This window comes from Manihot esculenta, chromosome 2, assembly GCF_001659605.2.
Source record: "Manihot esculenta cultivar AM560-2 chromosome 2, M.esculenta_v8, whole genome shotgun sequence".
Taxonomy (NCBI): Eukaryota; Viridiplantae; Streptophyta; class Magnoliopsida; order Malpighiales; family Euphorbiaceae; genus Manihot; species Manihot esculenta.
This window is the reverse complement of record NC_035162.2, coordinates 10,162,595-10,181,397: the sequence shown is the minus strand read 5'-3', so window position 1 is coordinate 10,181,397 and position 18,803 is coordinate 10,162,595. Positions and strand designations below refer to the sequence as shown.

Here is an 18,803-nt window from a genome sequence, read left to right as displayed (position 1 = left end):
AGAGTGTGTTGGCACCTCATTCGAGTCCACCTGTGTAGGATCGGACCCGAGGGATCGAGGAGGCCATCAGTGTTAGCAGTTGCAGAGTCGGTCCAGCGTCTGCCAGAGGTGAGTAGAACTAAACTTAATCTTTTATATACAAAATCAAATGCCTAAAGCATGTTCATGCATCATGTTTATATGTAATAGGGTTGATTGCACTAGTTTCACGAATATGGCGCATTGCATTATTTGATGTTGCTTCAGGAGGTTTGGACCAAGGCGACTTCAATAGCCCACTTCTGTCATTGAGTCTTGGGTAAGTCCTTTGAGAGCCGGACAAGTACATATAGGAAAGTCACTGTGAGCTCTCTGTGGACTAGGTACCCTGTCATGTATGTGAAAGTCCTGTGTGAGCTCCTTTGGGGGAGCCGGGCACCGACAGAGGGAATTTTGAGGTCATGTCCGATCCTTGAGAGTAAAGGATGCTAGCAAAAAGAAACTCTCAAAAACAGTCCGTGGGGAATATTTATCTGCATGAGCCCCGAGACGGACCAGATAAAGTTATGTGATTTCTTTGTGATATGACGCATTTCATGAGAGCATGTAATTAATGAACTGTTTTCTATGTTTCTACTCACTGGGCTTTTTAGCTCACCCCTCTCCCCTAACCCCAGTTTTGCAGGTTAGAAGTAGTCCAGGAGGACGTCAAGGGTAAAGGTTATGGTTATGTAATAGATTAGTAAGCTTTTAGTGTGGACATGTATTAAGATTCGATATCCTTTTTGTAAGATGTTATGTATTGTAAGAGTTATGTTTATGGATTAGAAATGTGCTTGGCCCTAAGACTTGGTTAGTCCCTGTTCAATACATGATGTATGTTATGCTAGATGTTGAGTGGAGTTTGAACTAATCTTGTGGCATGTGTTGTTTACCACGTTATGTTATGGATGAGGACCCTAGTGGAGGTCTTATGTTTGTGGTTTGATGCATGCACAGGTTAGGTTCTAGTTCTTTGGATGTGATTCCGGCTTGATGTATGTTGTGTTGACCCAGCTAGAGTGATGAGGGCTCTAGTAAGGGGTTTCTTTATGTTTTCAGTTATGTTGCATACAGGTCAGGCTCGGTTTGTACATCAGATGTTTCAGTTTTTATGTTAAAGTTTTGTTCATGTATGGGATTTGACCAGGTGATAGGAGGTATGTTTGGCTTGCTACGGGTCCCGGCGGCCTTAAGCCGATCTGGATCCTAGCGCCGGTGGCGGTTCTGTAATACCCGGCTAGACTCCGGTATCGGAATTCCTACCGTCCGGTGGAATCTCGGATGTCGGAAGCCTCTAGTAGGGTAAAACCATGTTTTTATGAAAAATTTTAATGTGTTTTATGTTTTAAGCATGAAAGAAAATGAGTTTTTGCATGAAAATAGCATTGGAGGAAAACTCAGGTTCGGCCGCCGAACATGCATGCGTTGCGGGTGTACTTTAGGCCCCCGAAAGCATAAGTGAGGGAAGTCCAGGTTCGGCCGCCGAACCTCAAGTTCGGCCGCCGAACATGGCATGCATGCGGAGGCACATTCGGCCCCCGAACGTGGTCTGGCCAGCCACTATAAAAGGGTCCCTTAGCCGAAAACGGGCGAGCTTTTCCCCATTTTCGGCCAAGGTGAGCTCTCCGCCGTCCCTCACCCATTTTTGATGTTCTTCCTCTAAATCTTTCAAGATTTTCACTTGTTTTAACTTGGTTTTGAAGATTTAAGCTTTTGAGCAAAGTTTTGGAGCTTGGAGGTTCAAGAACCAAATCTCTCCCAACTCCGAGTTTTTGGGTCGTCTCTCTCGATCTTCAAGAGGTAAGAGCCGATCTTAAGCTCGTTTTATGTTTTGAATAAGTTTTATGCAAGATCTATGGGTTAGAATGCATGTTTAGGTTATGGTTGTGTTTATGGGTATAAATGTGTGTTCTTGAACAATGTGGATGCTTGATGTGTTGTAGATGGGGTTTATGATGGTTTGAGACCCCTAGGAACATGTATGCTTGCGTTTGTGTGTTGTAGAATAGGTTTGATGCATGTTTGATAAGTTTGGAGGCGAAATGTGCATTGGGAGCCAAGTTTCTGCCCTTTGGCAGAAACCAGGTTCGGCAGCCGAAGGAACTTTCGGCCGCCGAACATGGCTGGGGAGGCAGCCTTTCGGCTGCCGAAGCTTGCCCCCGAAAGGAGACTTTCGTCTCTGTCTGGCAGTTTCGGCCGCCGAACATGCATGAGTTTCGTCTCTGTCTGGGAGTTTCGGCCGCCGAAGGTGCCGCCGAACCTGCCTGACTTTCGGCTCTGGAGGGACTTTCGGCAGCCGAAAGTGCCCTGTCCAGGCCTTCTTTGCATGTTTTTGTATGGTTGGTTCATGATGTTTTAGGGGATTTTTGGGGAGTAGTTTATAGTTATGTTCAGGTATGTTTGGTCCCTCATTTGAGTCCACCTGTGTAGGTTCGGACCCGAGGAACCGAGGACCCCAGCAGTGAGTTCAGCTGCTTCGGTGTTGTCAGAGTCAGCCAGAGGTGAGTGGAACTAAACTTAATCTTTTAAATTAAATGTTTTATCATGTTTCATGCATCATGATTATGCTATAGGATGATTGCATTAGCTTCACGAATATGCCGCATTGCATCTATTGTTGTTGATGTGGGTGAATGTTGGATGACCCAATTAGTCCATGACAGGAAGACCAGGACCCCATTCTACGGCCTGGCACTATGTAAGGAAAGACCAGGACCCCATTCTACGGCCTGGCACGGTTATGGGACTCGAAGACCAGGAGCCCAGAGGAGGCCCTGGGGAAATGGTAAGTAATGTATGTTATGACAGGAAGACCATGACCCCATGCTACGGCCTGGCACAATGTTAGCTTGGACTAATTGGTGACAAGTTCACCCAACCCTTATGTGAATTGTCTGTGTTATGATGCATTTCATTGGAGCATAGTGTTAATATGTTTTATAGTCCTACTCACTGGGCTTTTAGCTCACCCCTCTCCCTTTATCCCCAGGCTTGCAGGTACAGGATAGAGCAGGAGTCCGGTTAGAGTAAAGAAGTCATGCTTATGTAATAGCTAGTTATGGACATGATCAAATTGTAATGTAAAAGTACAGTATAGTTATGTAAGGATGTTCCATACTCACTCTCACCAGACTATTCCCTTAAAGTGGGAGGTCAAGGGTTCGAGCAGTGGGGGAGGCGACCTAATTTCCTAAGGGAAATTTGGGCCAAATCCACTTGGGGAAGGATGCGTTTGACGAGAACCCAAGGGGACAAATCCTGCCTGGAACCCGTGAGGGTGAAGGGATGTTAAGAGCTGCTCACGACGCCAGTGGAAAGCCCGAGGTGGCAAGAGGCCAGGCGAGGGATAGCCCTGGGCCATGAGCGGTAACAGTGCCGGGGATCACGTCCGGGCTGTTACAAAAATAAATAAGCTCAATATTTAAATAATCTTAAAATAGCCCAAATCCAAGCTATTTAAATATATCAATGTAAATAAAGCCCATATGTAAAAATACACTTAGTAACCTGTCCAAAAATTTAGTCTTCCAACTTGAAATAATTGATTAAATATGAGTTGGATCATTCTTGTATATTCAGCTCAATTTATTTAGATGATACTTGTTTTAATTATATGAAGAACAAGATAAAAACAACCAAAGGAGGACAAAAACCTACCTTTGCCCAAAAAGATAGTGAAACACACTCCAGTTTCGGTCAAAGGGCCTTTTTATAGGTGGCCGGCAAACCTTCTTCGGCTGCCTAAGCAGCTTCCACACCTCCACCACCTTCGGCAGCCGAAGTGGGGATTCGGTGGCAGCAAAAACATGCCACTTTCGGCGACCGAACTTCACTTTCGGCGGCCGAACCTGGCAATTGCCTCTTTGGTCTTTTTCTTTTCAAAACTCAATTTTCTTAATCAAAACCATAAAACATGTAAAAACATTTGGAAAAACCTCTGTTTTCCCCCTTCTAGAAAGCTCCGACATCCAAGAATTCCGGATTCCAACGGAGATTCCGCAGGAAAGTAAGAATTCTGATACTGGGGTCTAGCCGGGTATTACAATACTCCATTGACTTTCAGTGCACCTTAAACTTTTATTCCCTCTAATATTCTGCCAATATAAATTTAGTCATTCCTTGAACTTTTTTTACTCTCAATCTGTAATTAGTTCTTAAGGTAATGCTAACTCTTTCTTCGCTCCTCCTTATCTCTTACCATCCATCCTTATACCCACATCATAATATATATATATACCAATATTTATATATAGTTTATTAAAAATTTATATAAAATTAATTAAAATATTTAACAACTATATAAATATAAATAATATAAATTCATTTTTATATAACAATCTCAAGAGAAAGCCGATGTGCGTGTGTTAAGGTTCTTTTTAGGCATGCTTTATAGATCTTTCAGTATTTCATGTGGATTATGAATAGATATGTATATATTTATATATCTTTTAGAAATCTTGTCAAAATTATTATAATTTTAATTAAAATTTAATAATTATGATTTGTGTCTTTGAGAAAAAAAACTCAATAATCACTACTTTATAACTTTGAACACAACTTTCTTAAACCACAATAAGTCCGTAAATCCTCATATAAACAAATTTCCTTTTTCTGAAAACAAAATGCCAAATCCATAACTAGAATGAGTTTCACTCATTGAACAAGATAGGTATATTTTTCTTATTGAATTCGACATTTCATATTATATTATCGAATACTCTTTAATTACAGAAATAAAAATAAATATTTTTAAATTTCTATTATTCATTTATATTATATGAGCACATTTATATATTCTGTAATAAATTTCACATTTCAATCACATGTATATGTGAATATTTGTATAATCTTTAACATTATTCTTTTATTACTGACATTCATTATCATACTTGAATTCAAATATACCAAGAGATATTAAAACATAAATTTAATAATTTCTTATAAAAGAAAGAAAGAATCGTAAAAATTTAAGTAAATTATTGACTTATATTTAATAGTTGAGATAAATGCAGTGGTTTTCAAATCGTTACCGTTGATTCATAGTTGTAGTAAATTATATAAAATAATAATTTATAATTATTATTTTCAAAAGGTTTATGTGGTTGAAATATGAAAAGAGAAGTTGATTGTGAGAGGAGAACGTGGTCCTAAAAGTTAGTTGAGACTTGAGACCACAACACATCATTTGCTTTATATGTAATAATAATAACAACACAAGCAACCTAACCACTTCCTGTCTTTCTTCCATATTTGTGTGTCCTCTCATTTCTCTGTCTCTCTCTTTTTTTAAAGTATTTTCATAATTCTTCACTTATTTCTATATATTAATTACGGTCTCTTTTTTTTTTTTCCCAGATTCCATCAGATCATGATTCAGCAATTTTTTTTCTTTGACCGCGTATCTTCCATTATTATAAGTAATATTATTTTGAAAAATTTACAATTTAGTCTCTAAATATTATTATTATTAACAAATTAGTTTCTATATTTTTAAAATCTATTAAAACGTCCTTATGTTTTCTTTTCATCAACAAAATAATCATTCCATCCTCTTTTCCGTTAAAATTAGATAAAGGAGGAGAGAGAAAATTTTTAAAATCCAATTTTACTCTCAAATAAAATCTTTTATTTAGTCATTGGATATTGTTATTATTAACAAGTTAGTATTTACATTTTCAAAAATCTATTAAAACATTTTTATCTTTTTTTATATCTATTAAAACGTTCTTATCGTTCTTTTCGCCAATAAAATAGTCCCTATCTTTTCTCATATTTATTAAAACGTCCTTATCATTTCTTTCTGTCAACGAAATAGTCATTCCTCATCGTTTCTTTCCGTCAACGAAATCGTCCCTCCCTATATTTTTAGAAATCTATTAAAACGTCATTATCGTTTCTTTTTGTCAATAAAATAGTTCTTATCTTTTCTCACATCTATTAAAACGTCCTTATCGTTTCTTTTTATCAACGAAATAGTCCCTATCTTTTCTTTCCTCCTCCTCCTCAAAAGAAGAAAAAGAAGAAAAAGAAGAAGAAGAAGAAGAAGAAGGAGAAGGAGAAGGAGAAGAAGAAGAAGAAGAAGGAGAAGGAGAAGGAGAAGGAGAAGAAGAAGAAGAGAAAGAAGAAAAAGAAGAAAAAAAAGAAAAAGAAGAAGGAGAAGAGAAAGAAGAAAAAGAAGAAAAAAAGAAGAAAAAGAAGAAAAAGAAGAAGAAGGAGAAGAAGAAAAAGAAGCAAAAGAAGAAGGAGAAGAAGAAAAAGAAGCAAAAAAAGAAGAAGGAGGAGGAGGAGAAGGAGAAGAAGAAGAAGCAGAAGAAGAAGAAGAAAAAGCAGAAGTAAAAGGAGAAGCAGAAGCAGAAGAAGAAGCAAAAGAAGGAGGAAGAATTGATGAAGAAGAAAATGAAGGAGGAGGAGGAAAATAATGGGAGGTAATTTAGTCTTTTACTATATTTTTAACGGCAAAAATAAACGAAATGACTATTTCGTTGACGGAAAGAAAACATAAGGACGTTTTAATAGGTTTCTAAAAATACAGAGACTAACTTATTAATAATGGCAATACTCATGGACTAAATTATAAATCTTCCTATTTTCTTTAGGGATCAAATTTGAACTCTCCCCTTGACAAATGAATAGAATCTATAATTATTGGAGAATTTTACTATTAGATTTTTATTAGTAAGATGATTTTTTTTATTCCACGTGTATTTGATTAAATGTACATTGGAATTTAAAAATTTTGCTCCGGAATAAAGTGATTCCAAAGTTTAAATAAATAAAATGTGTATAAAATCATTATTGATTGGATAAGTCTTGGAAAATCGCATATTTGGTTATCTGATTTTGAATTTTTTAAAAATATTTTATCTATTAATTTTAACTCAAATAACAATTAATTTGTTATTAAATTAATGATGTAAAAATAATAATAACTATTTTTTATATTATAAAATTAAATTCAAATTGTAATATCTCACTTCTGATCTTTCATAGATTGTTAACAAAATAAAACAGAGTACTCTTTTAATTCATTAATTTTTTTTAAAAATTCAGTAGTTATAACATAGTAATGTTGAGTTTCTAAAAATTATATTTGACGCTAGTGAATGCTTTATTTTTTCTTAATTTTTTAAATTTTTATGGTTTATCCTTTACTAATTTTTTTAGAATCATTTGAAATTTTATAAAATTTTTAGAGTATCTCTAAAAAACTCATTAAGCTACTGGATTTTAATGAGAAAATTGATCTAAGTATTTTAAAAAATTTTAAGAATTTATTAATAATTTTATAAAAATATTTCAAATTTTCATACCGTCATTATTAGAAATCGATACTAACTGATATATTTTAAAATATATATATTAACAGATATACATGCTTTAAATAAAAATAAAAAAATAAAAATACATTGCCATTAGGTATCTTTCTCTTTCATCAAGTTATAATTTTTTTTTCTCCATAGTCAAGTTAGAATTTTTTTTTTTTCCCCTTCCATAATTTTACATGTTCTAACTTCTAAGCATATTATTTATTTTAATTATATAATTTAGTTAAATTTACTTTTCATGATTGATTTGGAAAAATCATATTTGAGTTAAAATGAAATAACAAGCTTTTTATTATATATTTAATTCAAAAATTCATACTATTAAGTATTAAACATTTATTCCCTTTTGAATTAAAAAATAATCTCATTTAATTTTTAACAAATAAATTTTACTAAATAAATTTTAAATTGTTTATTATTTAAGATGGGGATAATAAAATGAAAGGAAATAATTTATTTATAAGCCTAAATTAAATTTGTGGATCATGATTGAGTAAGAAGTGGACAAATGCAATAATTAGGGTTAGTTGAAAGTAGATAAGACTAATTGGCCTAATTACTTACATTAATTATTATGTGACAAACTTTTTTGCTTTTCCACACACATTAATTAATTTAAGTGAAAATGATTTTTTGTTAGGTTTATTAATAATAACATGACAGCATGGTTTCGTTTGGTTTAATTAACTAACTACTTTATGATTTATTTATGTTAATTATTTATAATTTGTAATAAATCTTATTTTCTTAGTTGAGTGCAATACTTGAATTTTCTTATTTCTTTTGGTCAAGGTTTCTTGGCATATTCCTTTTATAGAATAGAATATATATTATTGTCCAACCTTTTTCTCAATAATTATAGAAAATATTCAAAAATAATTGCTTAATTTATTATTTTTATTTTATTTACTAGTTACTACATCAAGATTCGAGAGATGAGTTTTAAATTAAGATTGGATTTTTACAATAACTTATACTACAATTAGATTGAAAGAGAGAGAAAAAAAAAAACTAAACTAAATTAAAATAGCCAAATTGTTAAAGATTCAATTATGTAGGAACACCGAGAAATTTGACCCCCCACAGAAATCTTCTGTTTGTAATTAATGATATGATGTGGAGCCTCCGTCTTTCGCACAAATGTTATAGATGTTTCGAGAGAAGCCCATAAAAATGGGTCATCGGGGAGAAGCTGTCTACCAAAGGACAATTCTATCAACGCTAATCATACAAAAGGTAGAAAAAAGCCGACAATATTTTTCTCAAATCAACAAACTTCACTCTCAATATGAAATCCAACTTAGTTTCCAGTTCTGTCCTAGTGTTGCTTTGTCTGATTCCCATGATACAGTACACGGATGTAAATGAGTATGATATTTGTGAAAATTATTTTAAATTATTTAAATTTATCAAAAACTCCATTATTATTATTATTTGAATTCAATCTCATTTCATATTAATAATTTATAAAAAAAAAAGTATATTTTTATTAATAATTTTCACTTTAAAAATATTCATATTTCTCAAAAATATTTAAATTTTATTTTTTAAATAAAAAACATAGAAAATTTATAAATATTATTACAGAACATATTTTATATTAAATTAGTTAGTTTTATAAATTGATTTAAAAAATAAAAATTCTATATATAAAACTCAAACACGTCTTAAAATGCGTATCAGGCTAGCAGCAAGGGGAAAGCAATAGCTCAAACCAACAAACAAAAATGTAAATAAAATGCACGAAAGCTGTCAGAATCCACGTCTGGTATTTTCTCAGTATCAAAACTATGAGTATTCTATTATACACTCTACCCTCATTTTCATCAAAATGCATCAGCTATAAAAGCACACAATTTTAATGCTTCAGGAAGTAGCTTCTATGACCCTGTGGTCTCACAAGAGCGAGAAAAGTTCCGTTGTCAATACCACCAAAATAAAAAGTTAAGTACCTTCTCCAGATGGTAGTCACACTACCTATTGACACGATCTCAGTGAACACGGTTGCTGACAGCTTGATAAAGTGATCTAAGTTGTGTGTTCCATTTCTCGATGGCAGTATACTTCTTCATTCCTTTTGACCTGCAAAACGTTTACAAAGACGACAATGTTGATGATGACGAGCATGATAACTACTGCTGCAACAATGGTAAGAAACTATGCACATGAACATTCCAATCAGATCCCAACTAATCTGAGAACTGGAAAAGGTAAGTGAATTAACAAGTTACCTGTCTCCACGCTCTAATAGTCGGTTCACTTGATCAATATGTCCATCAATACGGTTATCCAATATTAGTGAAACCAACAGCTGCTCAACATCTTTTTCTGGCACATTTAGCTCCTGAAAGTCAATCAAGTCACAAAATTTCAGTCTAGGTACTAAGATTCTTGTAAATTACATGAAAATACAATAGCATTGAAAGAACTGGTTAAATGGTGAGAAAGAAACCATGGTCTTCACCTTGGATATGAAAGGAATCCGAATTCTTGTATAAGGTTTAATAAGCTTCAGCAGCACTTGAGTTCTAACATTCTTCAACAGATCTTCAATATAGTTCCGAATGAATGGATCATCCATTATTGTCCTTCTGTTACTCTAAAGGAAGTCCAATACCAACTTAAACCAAAGCAAGGCAACAACCAACAAATTCTAACATAATTCCATCAAAACATTTTAAGCATACCTTCAGGATTTTCTCAAACTCCAATATTTCATTTCGTTGATATGCTGCTATGAGGTTTGTCATTGCCAAAATCTCAGGGTCATTTTTATATCTGAACAGTAATCATCATAAGAAAGGTGCAAATAATAAAAAGAAAATCACGTATCTCAGTAACAGTACTTACGGTTTTGCCTCTTGACCATCAAATGGATTCACCTCAGATTCCATCAGCATATTAGCCAGAACCAGGTATCTGTCAGCCATGATGGTTAACACTGTTAGGTGATCCTAAGACACTATATTGGAAGTTCTCACCAAATAGAAATCATGTTGGAATTGTGCAAGGAATGCAGTGCAAAAGAAGCATACACCATCTTGAATAGCAAGAAACTCTGTAATACCTTCTTTGTGAAGGTATGTATACAAGATAATGTACAAGGCATTACAATTAAATTTCTTCAATCTAAACTCCAATCGCTTCATAGTTTTGTCAAAGGTTATGGATTAACACAAAAAAAATTCAATAAGGTATGTCTGAGGTAGAATTCTGCCAAGTTGTAACTGTGGTCCTTATTCTCAACAATAGTCTTTACATATATTTCATATACAACCCCAAAAAGCAGCCCTGTGGAGGAAGATGTGGGGCAGAAGGCTTATGTAAGTGCACATATAGCTGTATTTCAATAATGAGAGAGAAAGAGACTTCTATTCCTCATAATTTGAGTAAAGTTATTCAATAACCCTGAACAAACTATGAATAATAGGTTGGTTTCCTTCCCCACCAATAAAGTGTGTTCATAAACATCTATGAAGCAGAGAAATAATTCTCTCCACATCTCTCAAACACTTACTTATATATTATTCTGTTGAAACAATCAGTCATGTTAAATTTTTCAATTTTAAATTTGTATTTTACTTTTCTAATTTGTGTAGTACTTGACATTTATCTCTTGCATGCTTCATGCAGCATATCAAAGCCTTGCTTGTGACTCTGAAAATTATAAAAATAAAAGAAGATAAGAAGAGATGGCAAACATACTTTAGGCACTGTATACGTCTTTGGTTCCCAGCTTCATCATAATTCTTAAAAGCTTCAAAAAAATCTGTTGCTGCTTCAGCCCATTGACGTTCTGCCATATGCATCTTCCCACCACATTCTCGAATTATCCCCATTATTCTTGGATGTGGAATTGCTGACTTGATTGCAAGTGCTTTTTGGTATAATTGCTGGTAAGACAACACAGGGAAACATCATTATACATAAATATAGAAAGATGAGAAGAAATGAAAGCCTCCAAACAAATCAATACGACAATACTGGAGCATCCCTCGACTAGAGAAACAGAACTATCACAGAAACAAAAAGAAAATGCATTACGATGTCAACTCCACTTATTATTTTTCATTAAAAATGATCAATGCATTTCAGCAGCGAGTGCTGCTGGAAATCATACAGAACATCAAAATCCAGACACTAAGTAATCAATCCAGGAATAAAGCATGTATGTTAAAGGTCACTGATATCATGTTCTTGTGAAGGATAGCATCTATCCAGCTTCCTATTCTTGGACATACCAGGTTTAACAATTTTTCCAACTAGGCAGTAGGCAGCACGGATTAATCAAATAGCTACCAAATCGTCTGCAAATATAAAATTCTGCCCAAACTGTGTAATAATATGTATTGAAAATTTCTATCCACGTAACTTTTCTAGTTTTCCATAATTCCTCACCCCATTGATGTTTCATTAGGAGGATTATTTGTTAGTTTGATAGAAAAGCATGAGCTTCAGGCTCATTATCCAGTTTCCAGCTGAAAATATAATAAGCTTGTTATTTAAACAGGATATCGTTTCAAAGAGCTAGACTGAAGCATTTGGTGAATAGCTTGACACCCTTAAACGTAGTTCAACCCCAAGGATTTTCTTTTTGTTGGTCCTTTGCTCGAAATAAATTTTACTAAGATGAGGAAAGGTCAACCACAAGTCTCAATATACAATTGGAGCACCAAATGAACAAAGGAAAAACTCTACCTTAAGCTTTTTGTTGTTCTTGGTTTCAGTGTACATTTGAATCTCAATTGCGTATACCTCCAGAAGTTGACTGCCTTTCTTTTGGTCATCTGTACCATCTTCTCGTTGACAAGACTTGTGGAGTTCTTTCAGAATCTGATCATGTAAACAATTAAATCTCATAAATAAATAGCAATACAGGTATAAGAAATAGCAAGCTCAAGTAATTTTGACAAGGTACCTTGCTCATCCGCCCGTATTCACCCATATCAAACCATATCTTGCAGAGCTTAAGATTTGTTTTGAACCAAAGTCTCTGTACATGAGAAACTATATAAACATCTGGACGTAAATGGCACTATAAAATATTTATTAAATATTGTTGAGATACTTTTTGTAAATAGCCTAAATTTATAGTGATTGTGTACATAATTAAGAATATGATTGTGTGATATGATTGGAATATGATTAGACTATAATTAGGGAATTAATTTATTATTATAATTAGTACATAAACCCCAATTGGTTTAAAGGAAATAATCGTCCCAAAATCTCTTTCCTTTTTTCATCACTGTTTCATGGTATCAAAGCCAAGCATCTTGGCCTTGGCCTAGCTGTGAGTGGCAAATCTGCCACCTTCATTTGGAGGTTTTCTAGAAGTTGGTTAATCTCACCACCCAAGCCACCAGTCTCGCCGGTTTCCGATCAGCACCTCCTTGAAGCGCCGTCACCAGAAACACCGCCATGCACCTTCACGCTCCACCACTCTATTTTTGTGTTCGATACACACACCAGCGCGTGACCCTTATTCTGGCAACCTTCTCACTCCGGCATTCCTTCCCCAGACTCGCCTGACGCTGGCAGCAGCCCACTAAGTCCAATCAGCACCTCCTTGAAGCGCTGGTGCACGCACCTTCATGCTCCGCCACTCTATTTCTGTGTCCGATACACGCGACAGCACGTGACCCTTATTCTGGCAACCTTCTCACTCCGGCGTTCCTTCCCCCAGACTCACCTGACGCTGGCACCAACCCACTAAGCCCGGTCACCTGCCCAGCCCTCCTTCACCCATCCTTCATGAACAGTAACTTCGAGACTACTGTTTACATCCTGAAGCAAATTCCTTTCCTCTTTAACATGTCTGAGAAGTAGATAACCCTAAATACAGTTCACATAACCCAAGTCTGAACAAGCTACAAAATCTGGTTCCTAATATCTCTTCCTTGCCTTCTTTAGAATGTGAGTCTTGTCAATTTGGAAAGTAAACTCGAGCTTCTTTTCCTAAGCGGGTAGAGCCACTTCTATATTTGACATTATTCATTCAAATATTTAGGGTCCAAGTCGGGTTAATACAACTTGGAGAAATTAAAGTATTTATTGGGAATTGAAGTGGCACAATCTAAAACAGGTATTGCAATTTCTCAATAAAAATATGTTTTGGATATATTGAAAGAAACAAGTATGTTAGACGGTAGACATATAGACACTCCCATGAATCAAAATGTCAAACTTGTTTCTGAACAGAGAGAGCCACTTAAAGATCTTGCTAGATACAAAAGAAGTTGGGAAGCTCAATTATCTCACTATCACGCGACCAGATATTTCCTTTACTATAAGTGTGGTTAGTTAATTTCTTCAAACTCCCTTAGAGTAGTCACTGGGATGCAGTCATTCGCATTCTTAGATGTATCAAAGAAGTTCCAGGACAAGGTCTATTCTATAAGAACAAGGGTCACTAACAAATTGTTGGCTATTCTAATGCAAATTGGGTAGGTTCTCTTTCAAATAGACGATCTACTTCAGGATATTGTATTACGATTGGAGGAAACCTTATATCCTGAAAAAGTTAAAAACAGGGTGTGGTTGCAAGATGAAGTCCAAAAGCAGAATATCGAGCTATGGCTCTGGTAACATGCGAACTTATTTAGTTTAAACAACTCTTTCAGAAATTGAAATATGGCGATACTGACTAAATGAAGCTGATATGTGATAATCAAGTTACTCTTCATATTGCATTAAATCCAGTCTTTCACGAGATAACGAAGCATATAGAGATGGATTGCCATTTTATTAAACAAAATATTGAGTCGAGATGCATTTCTACTAGTTTTGTCAACTCAAATAACCAACTAGCGGATGTTTTTACAAAATCTCTTTGGAGTTTACGAATCGAATATATTTGTAACAAGATTAGAGCATATGATATGTACGCTCCGGCTTGAGGGGAAGTGCTGAGATACTTTCTGTAAATAGCCTAGATTTGTAGTGATTATTTGTATAATTAGGGATATGATTGTGCGATATGATTGAGATATGATTAGGTTATAATTAGGAAATTAATTTATTCTTGTAAGTAGTATATATACCCCAATTGGTTTAAGGGAAATAATCAAATATCTTTATCTCAAAATCTCTTTCTCTCTCTCTTTCTTTCTTTCATCACTGTTTCAAATATCTTACCTCATTCTTTGCTTCTTCCAGGGCTCTCAAGGTGGTTTGATAAAATTCTTGCAGGAGGCCAAAATTCTGACTAGCTGATCCAGAAACGAAGTCCATGATGTTGTTTATACATTTCTCACTGTAGTTGCGGGTGACTGCTGATCTAATGTATGTAAGCATTTCTCTATAAGAAACCATCATTTCTTTGTACTTCCCCAAACGGTAATAAAGCTTAACAGTTTGTTTCAGTGCTTTGAATCCCCTGGTGAGAAGAACAATAATCTGATTATAACAAATGGCTTGAAACAAATAAGAAGTTGTATGCCAATAGGTTATAAACATGCAACGGTAAAGCAAGAATATCCTATAAGAATGCATAGACAATGACAACGTGAGTGGTGAAATGAAATACACATTACCTGCAACAATGACATTACCCCAATTACATCAGATGTTTCATGCAGCAAATAGCACAGTGAAATATAACCACAAACAAAATACACAATTGCCTGTTCCTTGATCCTTTTGATGCTCTCACTTTCAAGATAACCACTATTCACTCAATCAAAAGTCAATTTTCAAAAGCAGCAAATTACTAAACAAGAATAATAAATTATCATTATGGATGCTCTAACTTCCCAAATGTGAGAATTGCCACCAAGACAACAGCCCACTTCACAAGAGCATCATCAACTTATTATTTCAACAAAAAGTTCAATTTTTTCTTGGACTAAACATATTTGTAATTTTGAGATTTGCTAAAAACTGGAAAAAAGAAGGTTTCCAAATTTGATGGGTTTAAGTATCTTGCAAGTGTCTACTACATGATTTTATTTAATAAGTCTCTGCAAAGTAACAAAAGCTTATAAGCATTAGGAATTTGAGTGCCTTTCTACATATATACAGCTACATAGCGAACAGCAAGGAACAGTTTTTAAAGATTATCAGCCATGCCTTCCCTGGTTATATGAAGCAACATGTGATAACGATTCAAACCTTGTATGCTGGGGGAAAATCTTAGCACGAAAGCTAGAATATATTATGTTCCTTTTAATTCAACAAGTAATTTCATTTAATCTCAATTTGTGTGATTCTCTTAAATCCTAGTTGTATAATTTTAGCCTAATGTCAATGCCAGAAGTTACCACCCTTTGGTAATTTTTGGACGCATGACTTTGATGATTTGGAAAAGGATGAGATAGATACACTTTTTCCTGTTCTTTACTCTTAAAAAGAATACTGTAAATATCAAACATTCACTCACTATGATCTCACTTTTAGTAGGGCGCCTGGGTAAGCATTATGCTTGGGTGAGTCTTTTGAAGATCGCATAGCTTAAGAGTTGCTGGGAACAAAGCTTGGAGCCTCATGCGCAGCGCTTGAGGTGAGCCTTTAACAATATGACTCCGATGTACCATTCATAGTTTGACATGGACATAGTATAGACCTTATATCAATATCTTTTATGGTTAAATGTATCAAGTTATCAGTACTTCCATTGAAGCTAACCATTCGCCAGGAAGAGAATGGAAGGGACTAAGGTTAGTGGTTATCCTAATGAATCCGTCTCCATAGGGAGGCAATGTCAATGCAATAAAAGGATATATATATATATATATATATATATATACATGTAGAAAGCTTCCTGACTCAACAACTTTTGTCCTTGAGCTTTTGACTGTTGAAAAAAAAAAAACAGTATGTCCTAACTGAATAAAATTCATTATTAAACATTAATGGGCAAGGACCAGTATATCAGTAAAAAAAGTCTATTTATTTGCTTTCACCAGCTCAGTGTTCTCTTGTTTCTTTTCTTACAGCTTATAGTGCTTTTAATGTATATTTGGTGTAACACAATCCCCAATACACACCTCCTTCCTGGTTGAACTTGGCTCTATGGTCTAAACATGACTTGGAAGAGAAAACTTGCACTTCTTTGAAAAAAAAAATACCTAAACACGAATCCAGTGACTTAGAGATGGATAAGTACAAAAACTAAGATAAATAGTTAAAGTAACACCACTATAAGAGTGGAACACAAAGTGGAAGAGCCCAAGTAAAAAGTAAAGGGACAAAGAAAAAGAGTAGCAATTTGTTTAGCCTACACAGAACCCAGAAATCAGCATGCAAGGAGGCAAAGTAACAAGTTTTTGACAATAACAAATATATTGATTTACACCTCACTTGCAAGACAAACTAGGCACAAAACAACCAACACAAAGGGTTAATGAGCACAAAGAAGAGGCATAAAAATGAAATCAGCAACCAGAAGATACGCAAAGCTGCTCAGCAGAGACAAAGCAATAATCTTCTATAATAAAATATATATGGAATTACCTCCCAAAGAGAATAAAGGCACAAAAACAAGTAAATACAGGTCAAGCATGCAGTTAGAAAAAGGAATCAGATATTTTGATGATAAATGAGTTTCCAGTCAGGGTATCTGACATTCTGACTGCCTTATTAATCATCATGCCACTATGAAGACTTCTCTAAGGCTACTGCAGATAGGAATTTAAAAAGAAATCACAGAAGATAATGGGATATAAGGAGGTTAGAGAAGTGAAATTTCCACTTTGACTTGTGACTCTTCTAAAAAATTTATTTCAACTTGACATATCAAAACTGGATAATAAATTGCATGAGAGGGGGAGGGGGGGGATAAAATTGAATACCAAGTTCTGTGGCACTCACCATTCTGCCTTCTCTGGCTCCATGCTAACAACTTCAGCAAAACCTGCAAGCGCTCCTTCTGGGTCTGTTTCAACCATACCTTTTTTACAATGAAAAGGGAGGGAAAAAAATGATAGATTAGTAAAACACATAAAGTACAAAGCTGATACAAACATTACAGCTTTGCCTGCATAGAGAGAGCATCATATAACAATTGATTTTTCCACAAGTTTTAAGGAAATTTGTGCTATCTAATGGCTGTTTCACTGAGAACTGTTAATCATAGGATGCAAGTACTGGAACACATATTAGAAAGTTAATGATTACATGGAAGCACTCAAACAAGGATAATACAATTACATATAAAAATAATGAATTCTAACAAATACATAATGAATTCTAACAAATCTTTAACAAAGTGGAATATATGAATCTCCATGCGTAGCAAATATTTCTAATACCTAAAATCAATTAAAAAAAATTCATGGCCTCAAAAAGAAAATGTAATAGGATCACATAAAAAGAATTTCACTCTCTGATACCTAATTCTTTAATAACCTTTATAAGAAACCAAAATGCACATGCAAAAGATTGCCACTGACATAAAGGAAAAGCCCATGAAATTCCCAGCACACTTCTAAGCAATACTACTTATCTCCTTATCAAAAATTTGCAACACCAACTTAACTCTAAAAAAAATCATATTAATTTAGATGCACAGCACAAGTCTCAGGAACTTGTCCAATATCATAAATATCCCTTACTCAATTTGCTTAGAAAAACAGAAAAATGATTAGAAAAAACCTTTGGAGTTGTAATATTGGTTTTCAATGTCGACGTCCTGTTCCTCAGGCTCCTCGTCCGAGTACTCGAACCCATAATCCTCCATATCCGCATCTGCGCATAGCCATTATTGCTATTGTTAGTATTATCACTATCAACACAATCGCAATTTAACATCTAAAAGATTTTAAAAGGAAAAAATAAATTGTGATTCCCTTTTAGCTACTCACTGATCACTGAAGTGATGAATTACAATGATTAGAAGTATTAAACTAGAGAAACAAAGAAAAAAAAAAGCACCTGAACCCATGATTGGAAGCAGAAATCGAGAGTTGAAATTGAATGAAACGCTAAATAACAACAATAGCCGATGATCGTCGAATGCTCCTCCGATTCAAATTCCTTAAGGGACTAGAGCACTCCTCCGTCTATATAATTAACTGCTTTCGATGGTTTGACGGAAACCCTATGCTATCAATGTTATCTTAGCACTCCAGCCTCGTTTTAACTATAAAAATAATAGTGACTGTTAATTATAATTAATATTAAATTAAAATAAATATTTTCTTGTGTTCTTTTGTTTTGTTTTTTTCCTTTCTTTTTCTTTACCACTTGTGGAGGTTTCCTTCGTTCAACAAAATTGTCTGCTTCTCTTCTTCTAATACAGAAACAAATTATAATAATTGATTCCTTCATTGTACGATTCTAACGTATTTCTTTGAAAAAAAATTATCATTTTTCCATTCACACAAATCCAAAAATCAAAACGTTCATGCAATAAATATCCAATACAAGAAGGTCTTGAATCACATCAGCCCCCAAAGCTGAAAAGAAGAGGTAAAATCTATAAATTTTTTATTGAAAATATTAAATTCTGATTCCACT

At 34.4% G+C, this 18,803-nt stretch overlaps 1 protein-coding gene across 1 annotated transcript; it reads right to left on the bottom strand.

Annotated features, from left to right (window-relative positions):
• Positions 1–9,098: 9,098 nt before the first annotated feature.
• LOC110609747 (COP9 signalosome complex subunit 2) lies at positions 9,099–18,410 on the bottom strand. Its single transcript, XM_021749527.2, has 12 exons — positions 18,219–18,410; positions 17,940–18,032; positions 17,157–17,235; positions 14,484–14,724; positions 12,265–12,339; positions 12,045–12,179; positions 11,052–11,239; positions 10,197–10,265; positions 10,034–10,124; positions 9,811–9,945; positions 9,578–9,690; positions 9,099–9,428 (listed from the first exon to the last, which is right to left on the bottom strand). Exons 1-12 carry the CDS (start codon positions 18,226–18,228, stop codon positions 9,338–9,340), a joined length of 1,320 nt encoding a protein of 439 aa, XP_021605219.1. The 5' UTR covers positions 18,229–18,410; the 3' UTR covers positions 9,099–9,337.
• Between the last annotated feature and the right edge of the window lie 393 nt (positions 18,411–18,803).